Genomic DNA, 21,027 nt, shown 5'->3' on the forward strand with positions numbered 1-21,027 from the left:
AGTTTGTAACGCGTAGCGCGTAGATCGTAGTTTGTAACGCGTAGCGCGTAGATCGTAGTTTGTAACGCGTAGCGCGTAGATCGTAGTTTGTAACGCGTAGCGCGTAGATCGTAGTTTGTAACGCGTAGCGCGTAGATCGTAGTTTGTAACGCGTAGCGCGTAGATCGTAGTTTGTAACGCGTAGCGCGTAGATCGTAGTTTGTAACGCGTAGTGCGTAGCAGTTGTTCTCCGCTATTAATCTCCTAGTCTGGTCGTACGCACGGAAAGAGTCTAATAACCCTACACCAAAATACCTGGTATGGTATGAGAACTCACTGCTACGAGCTATGCAAAAGACTACAATCAGTACTCGTAGCGCGAATTTCGTAGCGCGTAGTAGTGTTTTTAGTCTCGTAGGTTGGACCTTGGACTTAATTGACGTGCCGACCACACTGAGTTTAGGATTTCGACATCAAAATGCATAGCATGGTGATTAATAGCGGAAAATCACTGGTACGCGCTACGAACTACGCCCTACGAGCTACAGTATAGTCTACATATTCTACATAATAGAAATACCTACAGTGTGACGTCATTTATGAACCTTACTGTCCTCTGTAACTGACCAACCGAAAATTTAATTCGTTTGAAAGAGGAAGGCATCTAACTCCCTATATATTGTACCTGGTCTACAAACGGATGCAAAACAACAGCCATGTGCACAAAGTAAAGGTAATATCCGCAAACCATCAATTTCCTCTACTCAGTCAGCTGTAAACACGACCCTAGATAATAGATAGATAGACGATAGTTAGGATCTACATACATACCTACCTAGTACTGACATACATCTATAACGATGTGAATAAGCGTAGATAGTAGATACCATTTTAGCAGTTTGTTCAATATAGGTAGATTATTCTTTTTATAAATGTATACTACTGTAATACTATATGCGACATGAGTAGACCGGCTCGACCGGCGAAATACTAGGCTCTCATCTCACAGCTGCAACTTCTTCTAGTACATTACTATGTGAAAGTTTCGAATACCAACATTTTTGGGAATGGGAGCCCTTTGAAAATGCTGTAGGTAAGCACTCCCTATAGCATGAATACCAACTTCGGCTGCAGTGACATTTTACGACTTTGCTACTGATAAAATAAAATATTCTAAAATGTACTGTTTCTTTGTAATATGGTAGTACTACTGAATCTGTTTATTATTTAACTGCTTTCTGTGTTCATTAGCCAATAGTATCGTAGTTTGTAGCGCGTAGTCTTCTTTTCAGTTACAATAGAACACATAATTATGAAGAAGTATAAATATAGGTATGTATTCTTCATAAGTTGTGTTCTAGCATAGGATAGCTAAATATAATGTTGACTTTTTCAGTAAAATTTTAGAAAATACTGGAATAACAATATGTTGTGGTACTAAAAATAATACACAAAGTTAATAGGTAAATCATTTAATGATTTATAATATGTAACCCTCCAATATGTACAGGAATGTATCAACAATTTGTGGTCCCCATTTCAGAACAGAATATAAAAATTCTAATACCTTTGTAAAAAAAAACAAGACGTATATCAAATATGATCAAAGAAAAACGTAAAAATATATCAAAAACAGTTTAAGTAGATCTTTCCTTAACATTATTTTTTGCTTAAACCTAATAATTGGGATGTTTCCTTAGAAAAAATAAATTATTTCGATTTATCAATACATTCACACTATCATTGATTGATTTGATTTTATACTTCATTTTAAATTAAGTTAGTTGATGTATGACGTCACAATTTGCAATCGCATTCAAAAATAGAAAACAATAATTTTGACATTTTGTAAAAATAAATTAATTTTACTGGCTGGAAAATGGAAACATCCCTATTGTGCCTCTAAACCCCAAAAAATATTAGTAAATGATGACGTCATCTACTTCTTAGCGAGGAGGGCTTTGATGAGGGATTCCAGTTTCCTGGTGTCGGCAGCGAACTTTCTTATACCGTCTGATAACTTGTCAGTGGCCATCTGATCTTCGTTCAGATGCCAACGGAACTGCGCCTCGTTTAGAGAAATCTTTTCCATGTCACACTGTGTAGCTAATTTAGGATCCAGCACCTGAAATGAGGAGTAATTTGTAGACATCGTAAAAAATAAGCAATATGATTTGTTGATCATAATTTCCGAACGAACACACGAAGTATGTTTAACCCATATGATGAGCATGGGTTAAACAAATTTTTTAGATAAGTTCGTTCTGGATAAATCAGGGAGCAGCGCCCGTGACAGTCGTGCAGCTTATTGCTTATTTGGTAGAGTGGTATCAAGCGCGAGAGCCGCACATGTGACCATGGGTTTGGTCCACAGATATTGGGATTACACAGTGCATAGGACGAATTAATACCCGATATAGGTGTACCTCTTTTTACCCTACACCTTCAGTAGTAAAAAGTGTAATAAGGATATACAAATAATAAGTAAAAATTCACATCATTTAATAATGAAAATAACCATAAATATCACAGTGGTAAGTAACATATGAGGTAAAATAACCTTGAATAGATTACAAATTGCAATATAGCATGAATTGTAAACAAAAACGGAACTAATACTGTGATTGACCACAGATACAGTGCCCTCCAAAAGTTAGTTGAAATGATCATTAATGTAGTAAATGTGAGGAAATTATAATAAAACCAAATAAAATCGTGGCTTCAAGAATTATTTATTAAAATATAATCAATTTAGAATATTTCTGTCAGTAAGAGAATCATAACAAATTTTATAATTATAATTTATGTAGATTAACAATGAAATCACGTTACCAAAAGTTAGTTGAAATTGTTGAAAAAATATTTTAAGGCTTGTGTCTTTGTAAATATTTTAACTTTTAATATTTTATATGACCGCCATTATTCTGTAGAACTGCTTTAAGTCGTCTAGGCATTGATTCTACAAGATTCTGTAATGTTTCGACCGGTATAATCGACCATGTTTCAAGAATTTTATTTTTAAACAAATTCCTGTTGCGTCTTATGGAAACAGGGATCCTGCGGTCTAATTCATCCCATAAATGTTCAATAGGGTTAAGGTCGGGTGACATCGAAGGCCATTCCAGTAAATCCACTTCGTTATCTTCAAAATATGTTTAGTTATCCTTGCTGTATGCTTCGGATCGTTGTCTTGTTGGAACTTGAAAATCCGACCTAACCCCATTGTTTCAGCAGATTGTTTTAAATTGTCACGTAGAATATTACAATAGACCAGTGCTGTCATCTTGCCTTCAATTACTTGCAGTCGGCCCACACCATGCCAAGAAAAACACCCCCAAACCATCACACTCCCGCCGCCGTGTTTCACAGTGGGCTGCAAGTATTTGTCGTCGTAAGAGTTATCATTGCTTGTGCGCCATACAGTTTGCCGACGGCGATTTCCAAATAGTTCGAACTTCGATTCATCGCTAAAGACTACTCTCTTCCAAAATTCTATTGGTTTATCCGAATACTTGCGGGCGAACTCCAACCTTCGCTTTTTATGGATCGATGTTAAAAGAGGTTTCTTTCTGGCAATGTGACCTCGTAAATTAGCATCATGCAGGCGTCGCCTGATGGTAGTTTCAGAAACCGAGGTCCCTGCTTCCTGTAACTGATCTTTGATCTCTCGTACCACAATCTTGGGATTAATTTTACACTGCCGCACTATTAGTCGATCATCAACAGAAGTAGTAGCCCTAGGACGCCCTGACCGTGGCCTATCTGCAAGACTAGGACATTCTAAAATTTTCTTTATTATTTTTCGGACACCTTCTGGACTAACTTTAAATAATTTTCCCACAGCACTAAAGTTTTTAATTTTTTCGTATTCATACACAATCTTTATTCTTTCTTCGACAGTTAATTTTCGCCTCGGAGCCATTATTAATTCAAAAACAGTCAAATCACCTTACAATATCTTATTATTAAATTTAAACTACGCACACTGCCCTAACAATAATAATAAATGAATTTAAAACCGCGAGAGTATCGGATATCGTTTAAAGTTTGCTATTTCAACTGACTTTTGACGCGCTCAATTCAAGTAGTGCACACATAAACATAGATTTTGAAAGAAATCAAAATGAATTTCGGGGAATTCCCTAGAATAGTGTATCCAAACATAAATAGTAAACAATTCATTCATCGAAACTGCGTATTTTGGAAAATATATAACATCATTGATAAGGTGAAGTAATTTCAACTAACTTTTGGAGGGCACTGTAACTGTTTTATCAGCAATACAAATTATCTTGAGTACATTTAATATGATATGATTTATTTTAGTACTGGTACTTGCAGCATAGTATTAAAAAAACACAATTCTCTTTAGCTTACCCCTGGTAAGCGAAAGCGAAGCAAGACTTTGTGCCTATTTTTGGCCAGATACGATATTTGTCTCATTTGTGAGATTAAATCTATAACCAAACTACACATTTTTTGTATATAAGGCTGTTCTCAGCAGAATAAAAAATGTAAAAACTCACTCTCTTCAAAGGTTGTTCACTGGCAGCCAACTCCTGAAGCAACTTAGGGCTTATAGTAAGGAGGTCGCAACCGGCCAGCTCGCGAATCTCGCCAGTGTTACGGAAAGATGCGCCCATCACTTGGGTCTTGTAGCCGAACTTCTTGTAGTAGTTGTACACGCGAGTGACCGATAGCACGCCAGGGTCGTCCTTGCCTTCATATGTCTTCTTTGTATGCTCAACATACCTGGAATTACAGGAAAGTAAGTTAATTAACCAGCAGCATTAAGTTCATTTTAATTTGTCACAAACAGATATGACAGGGAACTTTATTTTTTTTTATGTTGAAAATAAAAAGTAATGTGATCTTGATTCTTTTTATTTGTTCTTCTGTGGTAATATTAAAATATAATTTTTACTTACCAATCCAAGATTCTTCCAACAAATGGTGAGATGAGTGTTACATTGGCCTCAGCACAAGCAATAGCTTGGTACAAGGAGAACAGCAATGTCAGGTTGCAGTGAATTCCATGTTTCTTTTCCAATTCCCTGTAAAATAACAAAATAGAGAGATTGATTAGTAAATTCTATAATAAAAACACAATAAAAGAAGCAGTGTGTCTTCAGAGTCTGTTTTGGTGTTTCTTTTCAGAGTAATCTAATAGGAGCTCATCGAGTTTAAGTTTAAAATATTGATGTGTAAAGAGTAATATTTGTAGCCAATTTACACAAATGAATATTATTTCAATACATGACCTGGGTCAATATATATTATATTTATGTATAACTCTATGCATGTATAGTTTCAATGTAATGTTATGCATTATAAATGCAACTTACAATGTATGTCATGGGGACTGCTTAAGGTCAACAATATTTATTAAGATAGAAAGCAGATCTTACAACCTTCATTAAAAACTTATTCAAGCAAAATTAGTTCTTATGACCATGACATAAGAATTTGATTTGTCACTGTTGGACTATAGACCTTTGCTACAAAAAGGTTGTTTGCTATTTGCCACACTTGAAAATGTAATCATCAACCCTGATCACATTTTAAAGGTTCAGTTTTATCAGAGAGGGTTACTATTCAATCTTTTTCAAATAAGTAGTCCCTTAGGCTTACTTTGTTCCTACAACACCCTCGGAAAATGTAGTGTTTGTAAGAAATGTTTTACAATTGTTGTGACTTCATGGAATAGATAAGATAGATCGATAAGAGACAGATTGATAAGATTTTTATTATGATATAACTAATCACCTGGCTGCCTGAATGCCTTCCCAAGTAGAAGCCAACTTGATGAGAATCCTCTCCTTCTTGATGCCATACTCAGCAAACATGTTGATCAGTTTGATAGCCTTTGAGATACTTGCATCCTTATCAAACGACAATCTGAAATTCAAGGCATCAGTATGTAAATAAGCTAGTTACTATGCTAATGTATCAGTATTTATGTAATTTTGTCATTTATGTATAGTCTACACTACACTGTTGGTATCAGTGTTATTTTACTAACAAGCCTATCAAGATTAGATATCAAAACACATAACTATAATTATAATTTCACAGTTTGTGATAATGCAGAACTTTGATTACATTTATGGTAGTTCTATAGTTTTTAATAAATGAATGCTATATTCACCTTGCATCTACTTCTACGGACACTCTGCCAGGAATGATTTTGAGAATTTCACAGCCAAACAACACACTCAGCATGTCCAGGGTTTCAGCAACTTGTTCCTCCATCGTACTGAAAACAAAAAAATTACAATGCAATCAATATTACAGTGAAATAGACAAAACAAATACAATTTAAAATAAAAACTTTTTAATGAGGTGTGATAGACAATTATTTATTTTTTACAGTAAGACCTTGAATAAAATTGTAGTATTAGAAACTAACCTGCCAACCTCCTTGGCATATTTGATGGCTTTATCAAGTATGTGCTGGTACTGCTCCATAGCAGCCGCAGACAGGATCAAGCTAGGGTTGGTGGTAGCATCTGTGGGCTTGTACTCTTTCATAGCTGCAAATATTTAAAGTAAATATTTTATTAACTATATTTATTATGTCTTATGAGACATTAAAAATAATTATATTTTACAGCTTACTGAGGTATTAATTATAAAATAAATATTTATTTTCATTATTAAAATTTACAATAAGTTTAGAATATACTTTCTTTAAATAATTTGATTAAGTTTAGTGTAATTTTCTTACAATATTACTTCATAGTACCTAACTGTAATTAGCATGACCTTCAGTAGTGTCTAAGAATTTCAATTGCAATCTATATATATAAAAATCAATTGCTGTTCCTTTGTCTCGCTAAAACTCGAGAACGGCTGAACGGATTTATCTTATCTTGGTCTTGAATTATTCGTGGAGGTCTAGGGAAGGTTTAAAAGGTGAGAAAATATCAAATAATTGACGGAAAAGCCCTAAAAACAGCCCTTTTCTTTATCCCATACAAACGTTTTCTAACTAATACGTAGAGTCAATTTGAGCTTTATTGTTATTGGATAAGGTTCATTGTTGGATAAATGCTATTGGATACTAAAAAACAAATGCTATTGAATAAGTGTGCGTTGGAGACTTGGAGCACAGAATCCCTACTAATATTATAAATGCGAAAGTAACTCTGTCTGTCTGTAATTACGCTTACAAGCCTAAACCAGTGAACCGATTTTGATGGAATTTAGTACTGAGATAGAATAGACCTTGATAATTTTTATTGCAAAAAAATAGCGGAGAATGGGTAAAAATAGGGGATAAATGGTCATATGGAAATTCGTCATTTTAAAAGCTGTAACAGTAAAACTTTGTATTTAGATACTTAATGAGGAACGAAAGAACATGGTCTACTTTTTATTGCAAAAAAAATAGGGGAGAGTGGGTAAAAATAGGGGATGAATGGTCATATGGAAATTCGTCATTTTTAAAGCTGTAACAGTGAAATTTTGTATTTAGACACTTAATGAGGAGCGAAAGAACATAGGCTACTTTTTAATAAAAAGGGTAGAAGGCGTAGTATGTTTGATAGAGGAGATTAATGTTTGTTTGAAAATTCATCATTTTTGTTAATACGTTGCCTGTGGCTTCACTCGCGTTCGATTCTTATTTAAATACACATATACTTATTTAAATCGCCAATATCCCTACTACCATACTAATGTTATGAATGCGAAAGTAACCCTGTTTGTGTTGAGGTTACGCTTGCACGAATGTTTTTTTTGGAATATAACAACGAAACAATGTATTTTTTTATTGATAGGCAATATAATATAGGAAATTAAAGGATAATAATATAGATAACCTTGGCTACTTTTCATCATGATTATAAAATGATGAATCGGCGGTCGTGGTTTCAATGGAATACATATCTTTAAAAATGCTAACAGTAACATATTCTCAAGTAATTCACATTTTAGATGACATACGGCAGCATTTTGACCACTAACACCACTACGCGGACGAAGTCGCGGGCAAAAGCTAGATTCGATAAATTTTCATTTGTAAATGTCAAATATTTGTTGTTTCTAAATTCAAATTCTGTAAATAATGATTGACATTTATGCATAAACTATGAAAAGGGTGAATAAACAATTGTCTGTATTTTTTTTAATCTATTGAAAATGTTGCAAAGTGCATTAAGCATTAATAGAAATTCCTCAAATATTAATTATACATGCGTTCAGAAATAATGACAAATTATATTATCAACAGTTACGCGTGTGTTCAGAATTTTGTGTAAATTAAAGTTTCTATTCACGTTTTCGAACAAACGATGCTCTTTCAATATAGTCTATTGGTGTGAATGACATTGACATTCGTATTGCGCGTTTTTTAAAATATGCAAAATTAAATGTATATTTTTCAATATTTCTGAGAGATTATCTTAATATTTCTTCGAGTTTTAAAGGCTAAGAAGATTTTTATTTGCTAATAAGTGTTTGTTAATCAAGGTAAGTTCACATCTTCATTATTGATTTTTAGTAACTTTTGGTGACTACACAATACTACAATTTGGTATACACGGTTATGCAGAAAATGTATGAGAGCTTTTTATTTTCAGTTGGAATTTCGTTTTTAACAATGCTACCAACCAGACGTACAAGCTTCGGCCGTAGAACTCGAAATACGGCAAGTCAAAGAAATATAAGAGCAAATCAAACTGATGAGCATCGCGAAGCGCGAAATGAACTTGAACTGAATCGATATCAAGATAGAAATGTTGTGTTTAATCCCCACAAAGCTGCATTCAGTTATAATGTGGCAATTGATTACAGTTCAGAGCAAATTGTTGCTATTGGACTAATGAACATTTTGTGTCCACATTGGGGTTGAAATTAAAAAATGAAGCCTCTGGATTGTGTTGCGCCAGCGGCCAAAGCAAATTGACGCCATTGGTACCGCCACCAGAGCCATTACATTCATTGGTTCATTTTTTGACTCATATCCAGCAGTACAATAATTGCTTTCAAATGACATCATTTGGGGCAACAAAAGTTATACGAGACAATTTTTTGCCTACTTTTAGCAAGTAAGTATGGCAAACGTTTTTTTTTAGTTTTAAAACCATGTAGCTGGTGTAAAATATGTCGAGTCAGTGATGTGTTTATTTTGTAAACAATAAATTAAATACATAATAATAGTCTATATTCCGAAGACTTAATCAGCAACATTTATAACATGTTGTATTTTATAGTGGCATGAGCAAGATGTTCTTGGTAAAGCCTGCTACCTAAAGCTGCCGTGGAAGGCTGTTTAATGTCGAGGTTAAAAGTAGTTTTAATTTGAAATGATGTAAAGTATTGTGGCAGTATTTTGCGAGCCACATGGTGGGCTATACAATTTGTATACATATTTATATTCTTGCAGATTCAGGGATTCAAATATATCATCAAACAGGTTCCTTATTGCCAGTGCCTGTTGAAGACTATACATTTTTGCAAATATATTTTATGGACAATTCAGCAAGAGAAGTCGATCAGCGTTGCGCACACAACAACTCAGTAAAGAGATCCATTGTGATAAACAAGTTCAAACATTTTTCCTTCAACACAATGAATTAGTTGCATTAGACCGATGCATTAGACATTCACAAATGCATTAGACCGCATGCCATCAGATAACCACAAAATTGTCATCAGAGCCGATAAGGCGCCTGCAGGACAGTGAAATGATTGAATCCTATGAAATAAACACTATTATGAAAATATATTTTGTTTTTTTTTAAATTAGTAAAGTCCTTTTCAGGTATAGTGAGATCAGGAAATTATGGATTTATTTTTATATGGAGGATATTTATAGATTCCAATTCAAATTGAATAGGGACTCATACATAACTCAGCTATACAAAATAAAGTAGAGCATCATTGCTACGCGAAAGCGGTACGAAGTTCGCTGGGTCAGCTAGTACTCTTTATAAGTGTTTTAAATACTTATAAATTATACATTTAATTAAAGCCTATCTTAAATATTTGATCTAAATAGTTTTAAAATTAAGGAACTAACAAAGTAACATCTGGTATAACCAGTTTTTTAGATACTTCATCAGTTTCAGAATGTGATTCAAGTTCAATGACTTTCATCAAAGACATAACTATAATACAGTTTACCGCCTAAAAAACAAAAGGAATATCAAGGAGTTTATATAGATATCAAATTTACTTTATAATACTATTTCTAACCTTCAAAATCGCCGGTATCGGCCACCACCGTGCAGTATTGCTTTAATTGTTCCAGGACACTCATTTTCGTACGTTTCGCTTGGGGTTCACCGCTCATACTGGTTACAAGACTTCGGTTCAACCTGAAAGTATTGTTACAATCACTTGGTGATAATTATTTAGAGCGTGAACACAATTCGCTCAATACGAATGAAAACGTCATGCAACAGCGAAGTACGAACGGCTGAAGGTGACCTCCTCGGCGTCAAGTTATAAAAAGTTACTTGCTTTGAGTCGAGTAGTCAAGTCACGCTTTACGAATGATAACCTATGACTTATTATTTTTGTAATAAAAAATCAATTCTATGTTTGTTCACAATCAGCGTAATAAATGTACCTTTAGAAGAAACAAGTATAATCGAATTATTAGATAAGAGAGCTATTGTTTTGTTCAAAAGGAAATAAAGGAATGCCAAATCAAATTACTAATCAAACACATTCGCATTTACCACTTCTATAGACTTTTAAATCTTTGCCCCCATCTAGCCTCGATGTCAAATGTCAAACAGTGACAACTTTTGTCAATGTCAAACCGACGTCAAAAATAAAGCGTCCCATAGATGAGAATCCCATAGAAGAAATCTTAAAATCGATTTTAATATGCTACAAAGCAACAACCTCAATCAACATCCACAATTTTATTTATATTTATTTACAGTTACAATAGTCGAAGCTAAATCTTCAGAAAACTAGTTTAATCAACCAGCTAGATCATTGTACAAAAAGTCCTTACAAAAAACAACTCGGTTTTCCAGAGAATCCTTTACAAGAATGCTGAAAATTACAGATTACTTTGATATTTGAAAATATCGAATGTCGATGAATTAAGCAGAATTTGAAATACTATTATTCTGAGAAAAAATGTAGTCGATTTTATACAAGAGAAGTGGTAATCGACTAGATTCTTTCAACTGCAAGTCGCAACACTATTGGACACACTTCTAGAAAATTCGGGTACGAGCACGAATGAAGGAACTACTATGCGGCAATAAACCGGCGTTTATACGTTAGATTGATCGATTGTAGAATTCAGCAACGTGTTTCTCTCTTCGTGTTATTCGGAAGATAAGCAAGATTTAATTGTTCTTGTAATAAATTGAGACAAATTTTAGTTAACGATGGCTGCTATGTCCGTCATTGGTATTGATTTCGGTAACGAATCATGTTATATCGCTGTGGCTAAAGCAGGTGGTATTGAGACAATAGCCAACGATTACAGTCTCCGCGGTACTCCGTAAGTACAAAACATTGTTATTTTTGTTACTTTTTATATATTAAAAATGTGTGATAGTTCTTTCTGTCATCATGGTTCGTCCATTGACAAATCATTAGAACCTCGCTAACATCTGATTAAATTATCTGCTTGTCATGTTCAGACCTTATAAGAAATGCTTATTTCTTTGATCCTATATGATTACTATACTATAAATAAGGCCTACCAAGCAGAATATTCATAAAAAGTCATTATTTACTTAGTTCACAAATTTTATAGAGCATTAATCATATTTTCAATGTCCTTGTTAAATTTTGATGTTTCATTGTAGGTTAGTCATACTTTTTCTATAATTTGACTCGAATTATTGAACATTTTTACCAAAAACTTCGACAAATTGTAACATAAGTTGGATAATGTGGATATTTTATGATAATAACCATAATTTACTACATTATTGAGTAACAAAAAAGTATTGATCAAGTTAATATGATTAGTATCCTCGAGGCAATAATGTATTGGACAATACATTATTAATATCATTATATCTCACTAAAAAGGTTGGCTACAAATTCTAACACATTGCTGTAATGACCTCATTTTAAAACATTGAAGATTTTCCTTCTACAAATTAGTATTATTCAAATAAGAATATAATTAGAATACACATTAAATGTACTCTAATATTCTTTATGTAATTAGAAATCTATAGAAACAGATATATTTTATAACTTATTAAATTAAGTTAAAAAATAAACACATGTTGTCAAAGCTACTATTAATTAATGAATTACAAAAGTAAGCAACAATATTCAAACATGTGATTTACAACATAGCTGGTAATTTCTAGAAAGCCCCTATCCTAAAGTATGAAAATATAGTATAATGCATACTTTTTCCTCTTTTCAAAATTCATAAATATTCAATTAGTTTCTATGACAAGAATCCATTAAGTAGCTCTATTGCCTTTAAAATGTTATAGTATCATTCATGATAGGTTTATAGTGCTTAGTAAGTAATAAATTGCTTGGTTTTAGAGCAATAATTTGAATTAAATTATGTAACTGAAACAGGACAAAAGTATTTGATTTACAATTATTTGTTCACTATAAAGTTACTATTATATCAGTTAAGTATGTAAAAATTTTGTTTTGTCGAATATTCACATATTTACAAAATAGAACAGCATTATTATTTAAGTAGGCATATTTTAAAATGTTGTGTACAACTGTCCTTATTCTATTTACAGATCATGTGTTGCGTTTTCACCGAAAAATCGAATATTGGGAGTGGCTGCAAAGAACCAAATGGTCACAAATATGAAAAACACTGTATTTGGCTTCAAGAGGCTGTTAGGTAGAAAATTCTCTGATCCATATGTTCAAAAAGAACTGAAACATTTCCCCTTCAAGGTTGAACAAAGACAGGATGATGGGATCGGCATTAGAGTCAACTATCTGGGCGAAGACAATGTCTTTTCTCCTGAACAGGTAAATAGTTCGTATTCTCTAGCCCTAATCATAAATATGTATGTTGACCATCCTTGACATAGGGCAATGTGTTTGTTCCTTATCAAATTGTTATCATGTGACTCCTATTTTGCTTCACAGAACTATTGCATTAGTTTCGTCACATATTATAATGACTGTACTTATGTTTTTTTGTCTTTGCAGATAACAGCTATGCTCCTCACAAAACTGAAAGAAAGTGCAACCATAGCATTACAGACACCCATTAATGATTGTGTCATATCTGTACCGAGCTACTTCACAAACGCTGAAAGAAATGCTTTGTTGGACGCTGCCAATATTGCAGGTACTATATAACTACATACTATAAATAAAAGAAATTTTAATTGTGGAATTCAATTTAAACAGATTCTTATCAGCAAACTATAAACCACATAGTATCTGTGGCTTCATAGATAACTAATTTACGTTATGTATTTTTCCAGGATTGAATGTATTACGCCTTATGAATGAGACTACTGCCACTGCTTTGGCTTATGGTATTTATAAACAAGATTTACCTGCTCCTGAGGAAAAGCCCAAAAATGTAGTATTTGTTGACTTTGGTCACAGTTCACTTCAGGTAAGTTATTAGACGGTGATAAAGTTTATACGTACAGTAACAAGAAGTATGATCTAAACTCTAATAACTCTGATATCTTGTCTTTAGGTATCTGCATGTGCATTCAACAAGGGTAAGCTGCGTGTTCTGGCTACATCGACTGATGCTCAATGTGGTGGAAGAGACATTGACATGGCCCTGGCTGACTATTTCTGTCAGGACTTCATTAGTCGATTAAAGCTGGATGCTAGGAAAAACCAAAGGTACTGTTTCCTATTCAACACATTAAGAATTTTTATTGAGAATATTTTTACAGAATTGATTGGTAATTCATCATTCTTTAAATTAACAGGGCTTTCCTTCGGCTGTTGCAAGAAGTTGAAAAACTGAAGAAGCAGATGTCTGCAAACAGCACTCGCCTTCCCATCAACATTGAGTGCTTCATGGAAGAGCGCGACGTTTCCAGCGAGATGCAGCGCTCACAGATGGAACAAATCTGTGCTGAGACCTTCACACGCATTGAAAGAACTATGAGGGCTGTACTACACAATTCCAGTAAGTAATTTATTAAATTAATCCTATTTCATTACCTCACAATGTTATTGATACATACTTCAGACCATTGTCTTTAATTTAGATGGGATCTAATTGTTTATCAACAATGTTTTCAGAGTTGAGACCCGAAGACATTCACTCTGTAGAGATTGTTGGAGGATCCACCAGAATCCCAGCTGTCAAGAACTTGATTGAACAAGTGTTTAACAAGCATGCCTCAACCACACTGAACCAGGTAACATACCCACTTTTTTGAAACGAAATGTATTAATGTCATTCTTTAACCGTTAACAACTTACATTGACAAAAAGTACTCTATAGTTTAATTTTGCAGTCTGTATAAATGTGTATGGTAAATTCTAGGATGAAGCAGTGTCCCGTGGTTGTGCGCTGCAGTGTGCTATGTTGAGCCCGGCTGTGCGCGTGCGTGAGTTCAGCGTCACTGACGTCCAGCCTTACGCCGTACGCCTCGCCTGGGATGCCACCAAGGGAGAGGATGGAGACATGGAGGTTAGTCATCTATAAACTATTCATTAAAATAGAGAGGACTTTTGTTTCTTAATTAATAGCAAACTGAGTTTTTTGATCTATCATTATGCATGTAATTTATAGAAAGTAGATAATAGTAGTAAAACTTACACTAATGAAAAAAAATATATATTTAAAAGGTTTATATGAAAAGTTCCTATATAGTAGTTGTATAATAACCTGTCCACCTAATTGTGGATCAAGCAATACATACAAAAATATCAACAATGCCAAGGACATTGGTATGTTATTTCAATGTCATTGAAATTAATTTGGTATAATGGTTATTGTTACCATGACAACTTGTGTTTGTATACTGGAAAATTATTATTATTGCTACTAATACTCATGTTATAAATAAATATAATGACTGTTTTGACACATAAAAGTGTAATAAGGTGGTTCAAGTGAAAGTTGAAGTTAGTGAATTAGAACTGAATTACTTTTAGTTTTGTTTGTTGTTTTGTACTAACAAAGTCTTTACGTAATTTCAGGTGTTCTCAGCTTTCCACGCTGCGCCATTCTCAAAGATGCTGACTTTCTACAGAAAAGAGCCATTCTCTGTGAGTGCTTATTATTCGGACCAGGTGCCTTATCCAGACACTTTTATTGGTAAGTTTCCTATATATATATATTGACTTGTTGCCAGTAGTAATTCTTACAAGTTAAACTAGTAAAGTTTGATTGTATGCTTGGAGTTAGCACCTCGTTTGTACCAACCTCTTTAGATAGATTAGAATCTTGATTGTAAACTATTACAGGTCAGTGGCACATCAGAGATGTTCAGCCAACAGCTGAGGGAGAGTCACAGAAAGTAAAACTCAAAGTGAGAGTGAACATTCATGGCATCATAACAGTCGCCTCTGCATCCCTCGTGGAAAAGAAACAAGATGCTGCTCAAAATGAAAATATAGAGATGGAGAATTCAAATGAAAATTCTCAAGGACAAGATGCTGCTATGGATACCAATGGTGCGAGCCAAGATCAGCAACAAAATGGCCCCGAAAACCAAGAGGTGAGAGACGACGAAATGAAGGGGGAGCCTCAACAAAAACAGTCGTGGACACAGAAAGTAGGACAGTGGTTCAGCGGGGTACGTGTCGGTAGCGCGTGTGGCCAGTCCCGTGTTGTTTGTTGCCCGCCGTCTCTTCGTAACGCTTGTTTTATATATTCTAAGTATTCTAACATGTATTTTAATCATCTAAGTCCTCCATTTTGCAACCTTTTGGCAGCAGACATCACAAAGTTTTGTTTCGTCCCCACCCTCATTTTGAGGTCCATTTGCACAAATTTCTTGTTTTACGAGGCTGAATGTCGCCTCTACAGTTTCTTCTTGTTTTTATTCTTTTAAACTTTTTCTCTGTGTCCACGCATGTTTTTGTCAAGCTTGAAGTTGATTCTTTCGTTTTCCCATTTTTCGTTCTGCAGAAACCCTGGACTGTGAAGGACTTACGAAGTTTGAGTTATTTTTATTATTATATTACGTAAATACGTAGAACATTTTAATTATTATGAAATAAATGCAAATGGGTCACCTCACTGCTTGGGGCACAAACAAGTGCACATTTAAATTTACAAGTCGGTTTTAGCCAAGCAGTGGTGGTAGTGGGGAGTGGTATTTAATTTATTAGATTTGAACCTGTGGCGCTTATTTCCAGGAAAATGCTGATGATAAAAAGGATAAATCCAAGGACAAGACCAAGAAGGTTCTCGTTAAAACCATTGAACTACCAATTGATGCTCAGACACATGGACTTGCCAAACATGATCTTAACTCATATGTTGAGCAAGAGGTAATTACAAAATAAAATCTTTTTTATACATTTTTACTTACATTTGTGGGTTTATGTATTTGCTAAACAATTTGCATTTTTACAGGGAAAAATGCAAGCTCAAGATAGACAGGAAAAAGAACGTGCTGACGCTCGCAATGCTTTGGAAGAATACGTGTATGAATTGCGTGGTAAACTGTCTGAAGGAGAAGCTCTCCACGACTTCATCGCGGAAGATAATCGCAATCGTCTTGTCAACCAGTTGGACGCTCTCGAACAATGGCTGTATGACGAAGGTGAAGACCAACACAGACAGGTAAGATTTAAAAAAAACAAACATTTTTCAACTCCTTTTTCGTCCATCAAAAGGCATCTAGCATCCTTGACAGGAGGATCGCATTAAATCATTTACAATTATAGTTTTATAGGATGCGGTTTCCCATTTCTCGACATCTGGTCTCAGTTTTAGAACTTACCTGATTTAGTTATTTAAGAGATCGATGTGTAAAAGAGTTACATTGTGACCTATTTGCAAAAATAATTATCATTTATCCACATATTAACTGTGCGTATTTTATACATTCGAATAATATAAAAATACTAAATACTTGTTTTCTTCCAGGTATATAGCGATAAACTAGCGGAGTTGAGAACAGAAGGCGAACCCATTAAGCAGCGACGTTTGGAGTACGAACTCCGCCCTGGAGCATTAGATGATTTTTCAAGAGCAATCCAATTAGCCAACAAAGCTGTTGATTTGTACAAGTATGTTTGTTTTCACTTAATCAACATAATTGTTTTATAGGAATTTGTAAAACATTTCTCAAATGCAATTTATTTGTTTCAGAGCTGGCGACGTTAAGTACGCTCACTTGGCTGATGTTGACGTTCAGAAAGTGGCAGAGGCCGCTAAGAACGCACTGAACTGGTTGGAGAGTGCTCGCCAGGCGCTCGCGCATACACCGCGTCACCAGTCGCCACCACACACCACGCACCAAATCCGCCAGGAACGACAGGTACTCACTCAGATATTACTAGTACCATTATAGAATATTAATACTAAATTAAATTTCTTTGAAATTGAACCTTTTCCATAAATTTTTGACACACTTATTTGTGGTATTCTTTTTTAGCTTAATTATTAGACACACATGTGGTAATTGTTGAATAATTTATCTTTTCAGACCTTCGAGAATACTGTCAACCCAATATTAAACAAACCCAAACCTAAAGAGAAGACCCCGCCGCCCGCCAACCCTACAGCTGGCGACGGACAGCCCGACTCTGCCGCGCCCAGTGACGCTCAGCAGACACAAGAACAAATGGATGTCGAATGAATATGAACCACTCCTAATACTACCTGCACATATAATACTGAATCATAATACTAAATAATTACACTCCATTCACATACGATACCACATGTTTACTCTACATAAGGACTATTTCAAGGATATTGTATGAAGGACAACTGTATTTTTTTTTAATTCTAAACTACAGTTCTCATATGGTGTTATTGTTTAGTTTTATGACGCATTCCGCGTTTTCCATCGTGAAGGAACGCACGGACAAATTATAGTGAATATTTATTTTTATTCGAATGATGGAATGGCTGGTAACAATTTTGAAGTTATTTTCTACTATGCTACTATAATGCATTTTTTTACGTATCGTTTTGTTCAATCGAATAACTTTAATACGCGCATTTCAAATTTTAGGCGTATAACCCGAGTAATAAATAGTATTAATGTAATTTATATTTTGGTTACATTTTGTACACCTACTTAATGCATTTTTGTGCGATAACAGCAATTTTATTTCATGTGATGTGATAAAATTGAATTTAGTTAATAATTTTATATAGCCAATAAATTAATACGAGGGAGCACATTGATTATAGAGGTGAAATTAAAATATTCCTTATCAAGAATTAATATCTTGATGGTACTGGTTCTTATTTTCACTGAAATGCCTATATTTTAATTTCACCTATGTGCTAAGGCAATAGAATAATTTTAAGATTTTCGTGTTATTTGTTTAAATGGTATAATATAATGTTAGAAAACAATACTTACATTAATTAATACAACACAGATTTCCGAAGGATCCTACTCTTTTTGATGAACAGGAATTATTTTCCGCATTATAATTATACCTTTGACTAGTTAAAATAGAGATCCTTTTGTTGAATGACAATGTGTAAGAAATAATAAAATTGTAAGCTGGCCTTATAACAATTTAACTAATTTAAACATCACTGTGGAAATATCTTGGTTTTAATAAAAAGCAATAATCACGATTCCTGTCAAAAAATGTGTAGATTTTCACTTACACAGAACTAAATCCTGGTCTCTGAGTAATCTAAAAATGCTTTAATATTGAAATGATTGCTACATTACTTTTGATGTAAAAATAGACACTTTCATCACAACATGAGAGTTTATTTTTGCACGGAAGACATCATTTCTTTGAAAATAAAACCTCGCATTCTTAGGCATTTTTATTAGGAGTATATAAGTGTGTAGTAAAATTGCTAGACTGTATTCCCATTTGCAACCATCTGTATGAATACTATTGAGGGGAAACGAAAATAAAACTCCAAGCATTTTAATGTACCTAAACTCGTTTTTTACACTGGTAAGTTAATATTGCGTGTGTAAAAGTATTGTTCCTTCACCTCTTCGTCTTCTTATAAAGACCATTCCATCGTCTACAATTAGTTTCATTCAAACTTATCCACTCTAACGTCCATGGATACTATAGTATCCAAAGTGACGAGTTTAATATTGTTCGACGAAAAAATAAGACATGGCGTTGTAATATGCTTTGACAAACAAAATATAAATTTTTAAAGTTAGTTGACTCGTTTTTGAAGTGTTTTTGTGAGTTCCAACAATTATGTCGTAAATACTACAGTTTTGTTTAATTTATCTTGCAAGTGTTATACATATAAACTAGAAGATTTGTGCTTTACGATGATGTACAAATATCACAGTTTTAGCTGATAAATCTAGTCTAATTTTAACTTCAAACGATTGTTGTTTCGAAAAAAATGGCCGGTCTGGTGTTGGCCACTTTTAGTTTTGTTTATACATATTTTACATACTTTGCATTACAATAGTATATAAAATATCAAAATACATTTCGTAATAAGCAAAATAATACATTTTTCAAAGAGAAATATACTAAATTCATTGAAGATTCCATAATTGTCAATGTGTTCCTCAGGTTTTTTGATGTGTAAAATTACGAGTAGTGTTTTCTTTCGATTTAATTACAATACTTAGAGTTAACCGAATATAATCATATATACATCAAAAGAAAGGGTAATGAGTCTAGTTTGTTGTGAAAATATTTTATTGATAAAATATGCAATAGTTGTGCCGTATATTCTAAAAAGGTAGAAATAATTCTGTTTTTTTTTCTGTGTTTCATGTTTAACCCGTTTTATTGTATTTTAAAGATTAACTAAAGATTTTAAAATATCGTTAAGATTGATCAGTATTCTTCAATCTTTTTTTGGTATTCTTTTCTTTATTCTAGGCATTACGGTTCAGTAGCTATATAGGTTTTTTGTTACGACGAACTTGCGAGTCGCGCGCGGTTCGGATGCCGTGCGCGGCTGGACGTTAGAGTGGTTATTGAGGTACTTGTAACTTTATTACTATTACACTATCCATAAAAGTTGTCGAATTAATAAAAACAACTCTCCATTCACACAATTGTTACTTTCCCTTATTTCTATGTTTGATTGGTCTCTACAAAAATTAATCATTCCACACTTACCAACTGCAATAGTAATATAGGATCGAAATTAATACTTAGATAAGGCTATAGATAAGTCCTATATCCTCTTTGGTTTCATGTGCTACATGTACATGACAATCTCAATAGTCAATTTACATTTTGATATAATTAATTTCCCCTTAGTTTTTTGATTAACGGGGCTTGCTTTTATAACAAGAATTTGTTTGTCCCCCCTACTGTCCAAAAGTGCTTGTGTAATGTTAAACGAATTCATCAATTCTGTCACACTTCATGTCATCAGCTATATACTTATAGGTTATTGTGGCCTATGTTGTACATTTGCAAATAAAATGGTTGAACCATTACTATGTTATTTGTGCATTAAAGCTTAGTAAATGGATAATTTAACAATTAGTGTTTATTTATTATCTTCAGGGATGAATGAAAATGACGTCAGAATGAATATAACGGGCACGCTTAGGCCAGCCGTACAAACTGCTCGAGTAGTTAATGGCTAAGCGACGTTCACGGACCGGTCGAGCGGCTTAGAGCGGTCACGACTGTTCGAGCAGTTGTATGTACGGCAGCGAATGGATGACTACTTTACCGCACGGTGTAGTAGTCTACTTGAAGCAGTCTGTGTATGGCTGACCTTAAAGCTTTTTTATTCTAAAATTAAGATGGCAGGAAATAATTCATTCATTCTGACGGACACCCGATTTAATATTATACTATGACCCCTACACTACACTGAGATTTCGAAAACCCGAATCCTATTTCCGCAGTCGCTCCATTGCACTGAACTCCCAGAGCACCTTTAGATTTTCTATGAGCAATCCACGATAGGAGCATCATTGCCGTGCAGAATGCTGCACTTGTTTTCATATATTAAATTATCATATGGTGAACCACGGGTGCTTTCTA

The 21,027-nt window shown here is 34.0% G+C and overlaps 2 protein-coding genes across 6 annotated transcripts; one reads left to right on the top strand and one right to left on the bottom strand.

The window, feature by feature from the left end:
• Positions 1-1,435: 1,435 nt before the first annotated feature.
• On the bottom strand, positions 1,436-10,722 carry LOC118263320 (probable transaldolase). Of its 2 annotated transcripts, none has more exons than XM_035575236.2 (8): positions 10,556-10,722; positions 10,180-10,301; positions 6,389-6,512; positions 6,128-6,235; positions 5,746-5,877; positions 4,908-5,033; positions 4,506-4,731; positions 1,436-2,104 (listed from the first exon to the last, which is right to left on the bottom strand). In XM_035575236.2, exons 2-8 carry the CDS (start codon positions 10,274-10,276, stop codon positions 1,919-1,921), a joined length of 999 nt encoding a protein of 332 aa, XP_035431129.1. In that variant the 5' UTR covers positions 10,277-10,301; positions 10,556-10,722; the 3' UTR covers positions 1,436-1,918. The 2 variants fall into 2 exon arrangements, with proteins under 2 accessions (XP_035431129.1, XP_035431130.1); XM_035575237.2 differs by lacking the exon at positions 10,556-10,722 and adding an exon at positions 10,401-10,525.
• Positions 10,723-11,150: 428 nt separating this feature from the next.
• On the top strand, positions 11,151-20,514 carry LOC118263319 (heat shock 70 kDa protein 4L). Of its 4 annotated transcripts, none has more exons than XM_050705620.1 (15): positions 11,151-11,452; positions 12,681-12,921; positions 13,105-13,246; positions 13,386-13,522; positions 13,610-13,764; positions 13,854-14,056; positions 14,173-14,291; positions 14,420-14,566; positions 15,079-15,196; positions 15,346-15,677; positions 16,243-16,377; positions 16,463-16,672; positions 16,979-17,121; positions 17,204-17,372; positions 17,541-20,514. In XM_050705620.1, the coding sequence occupies exons 1-15, from the start codon at positions 11,337-11,339 to the stop codon at positions 17,691-17,693; spliced, it is 2,520 nt and encodes an 839-aa protein (XP_050561577.1). In that variant the 5' UTR covers positions 11,151-11,336; the 3' UTR covers positions 17,694-20,514. The 4 variants fall into 4 exon arrangements, with proteins under 4 accessions (XP_050561577.1, XP_035431127.1, XP_050561578.1 ...); XM_035575234.2 differs by having other exon boundaries at positions 16,264-16,377; XM_050705621.1 differs by having other exon boundaries at positions 15,346-15,599; positions 16,264-16,377; positions 17,541-18,669.
• The last annotated feature ends 513 nt before the right edge of the window (positions 20,515-21,027 follow it).

This window comes from Spodoptera frugiperda, chromosome 27, assembly GCF_023101765.2.
Source record: "Spodoptera frugiperda isolate SF20-4 chromosome 27, AGI-APGP_CSIRO_Sfru_2.0, whole genome shotgun sequence".
NCBI lineage: Eukaryota > Metazoa > Arthropoda > Insecta > Lepidoptera > Noctuidae > Spodoptera > Spodoptera frugiperda.

Bases quoted from the DNA above. Each gene is read 5' to 3' on its own strand.
- LOC118263320 (XM_035575236.2), bottom strand. From the start codon at position 10,276: ATGAGCGGTGAACCCCAAGCGAAACGTACGAAAATGAGTGTCCTGGAA. The intron at 5,878-6,127 runs GTGAATATAGCA...CTTGAATTTCAG, and splicing joins TCCGTAGAAGTAGATGCAAG to ATTGTCGTTTGATAAGGATG. The intron at 5,034-5,745 runs GTGATTAGTTAT...GTTATTTTACAG, and splicing joins GAAGGCATTCAGGCAGCCAG to GGAATTGGAAAAGAAACATG.
- LOC118263319 (XM_050705620.1), top strand. From the start codon at position 11,337: ATGGCTGCTATGTCCGTCATTGGTATTGATTTCGGTAACGAATCATGT. The intron at 11,453-12,680 runs GTAAGTACAAAA...TTCTATTTACAG, and splicing joins TACAGTCTCCGCGGTACTCC to ATCATGTGTTGCGTTTTCAC. The intron at 14,292-14,419 runs GTAACATACCCA...GGTAAATTCTAG, and splicing joins CCTCAACCACACTGAACCAG to GATGAAGCAGTGTCCCGTGG.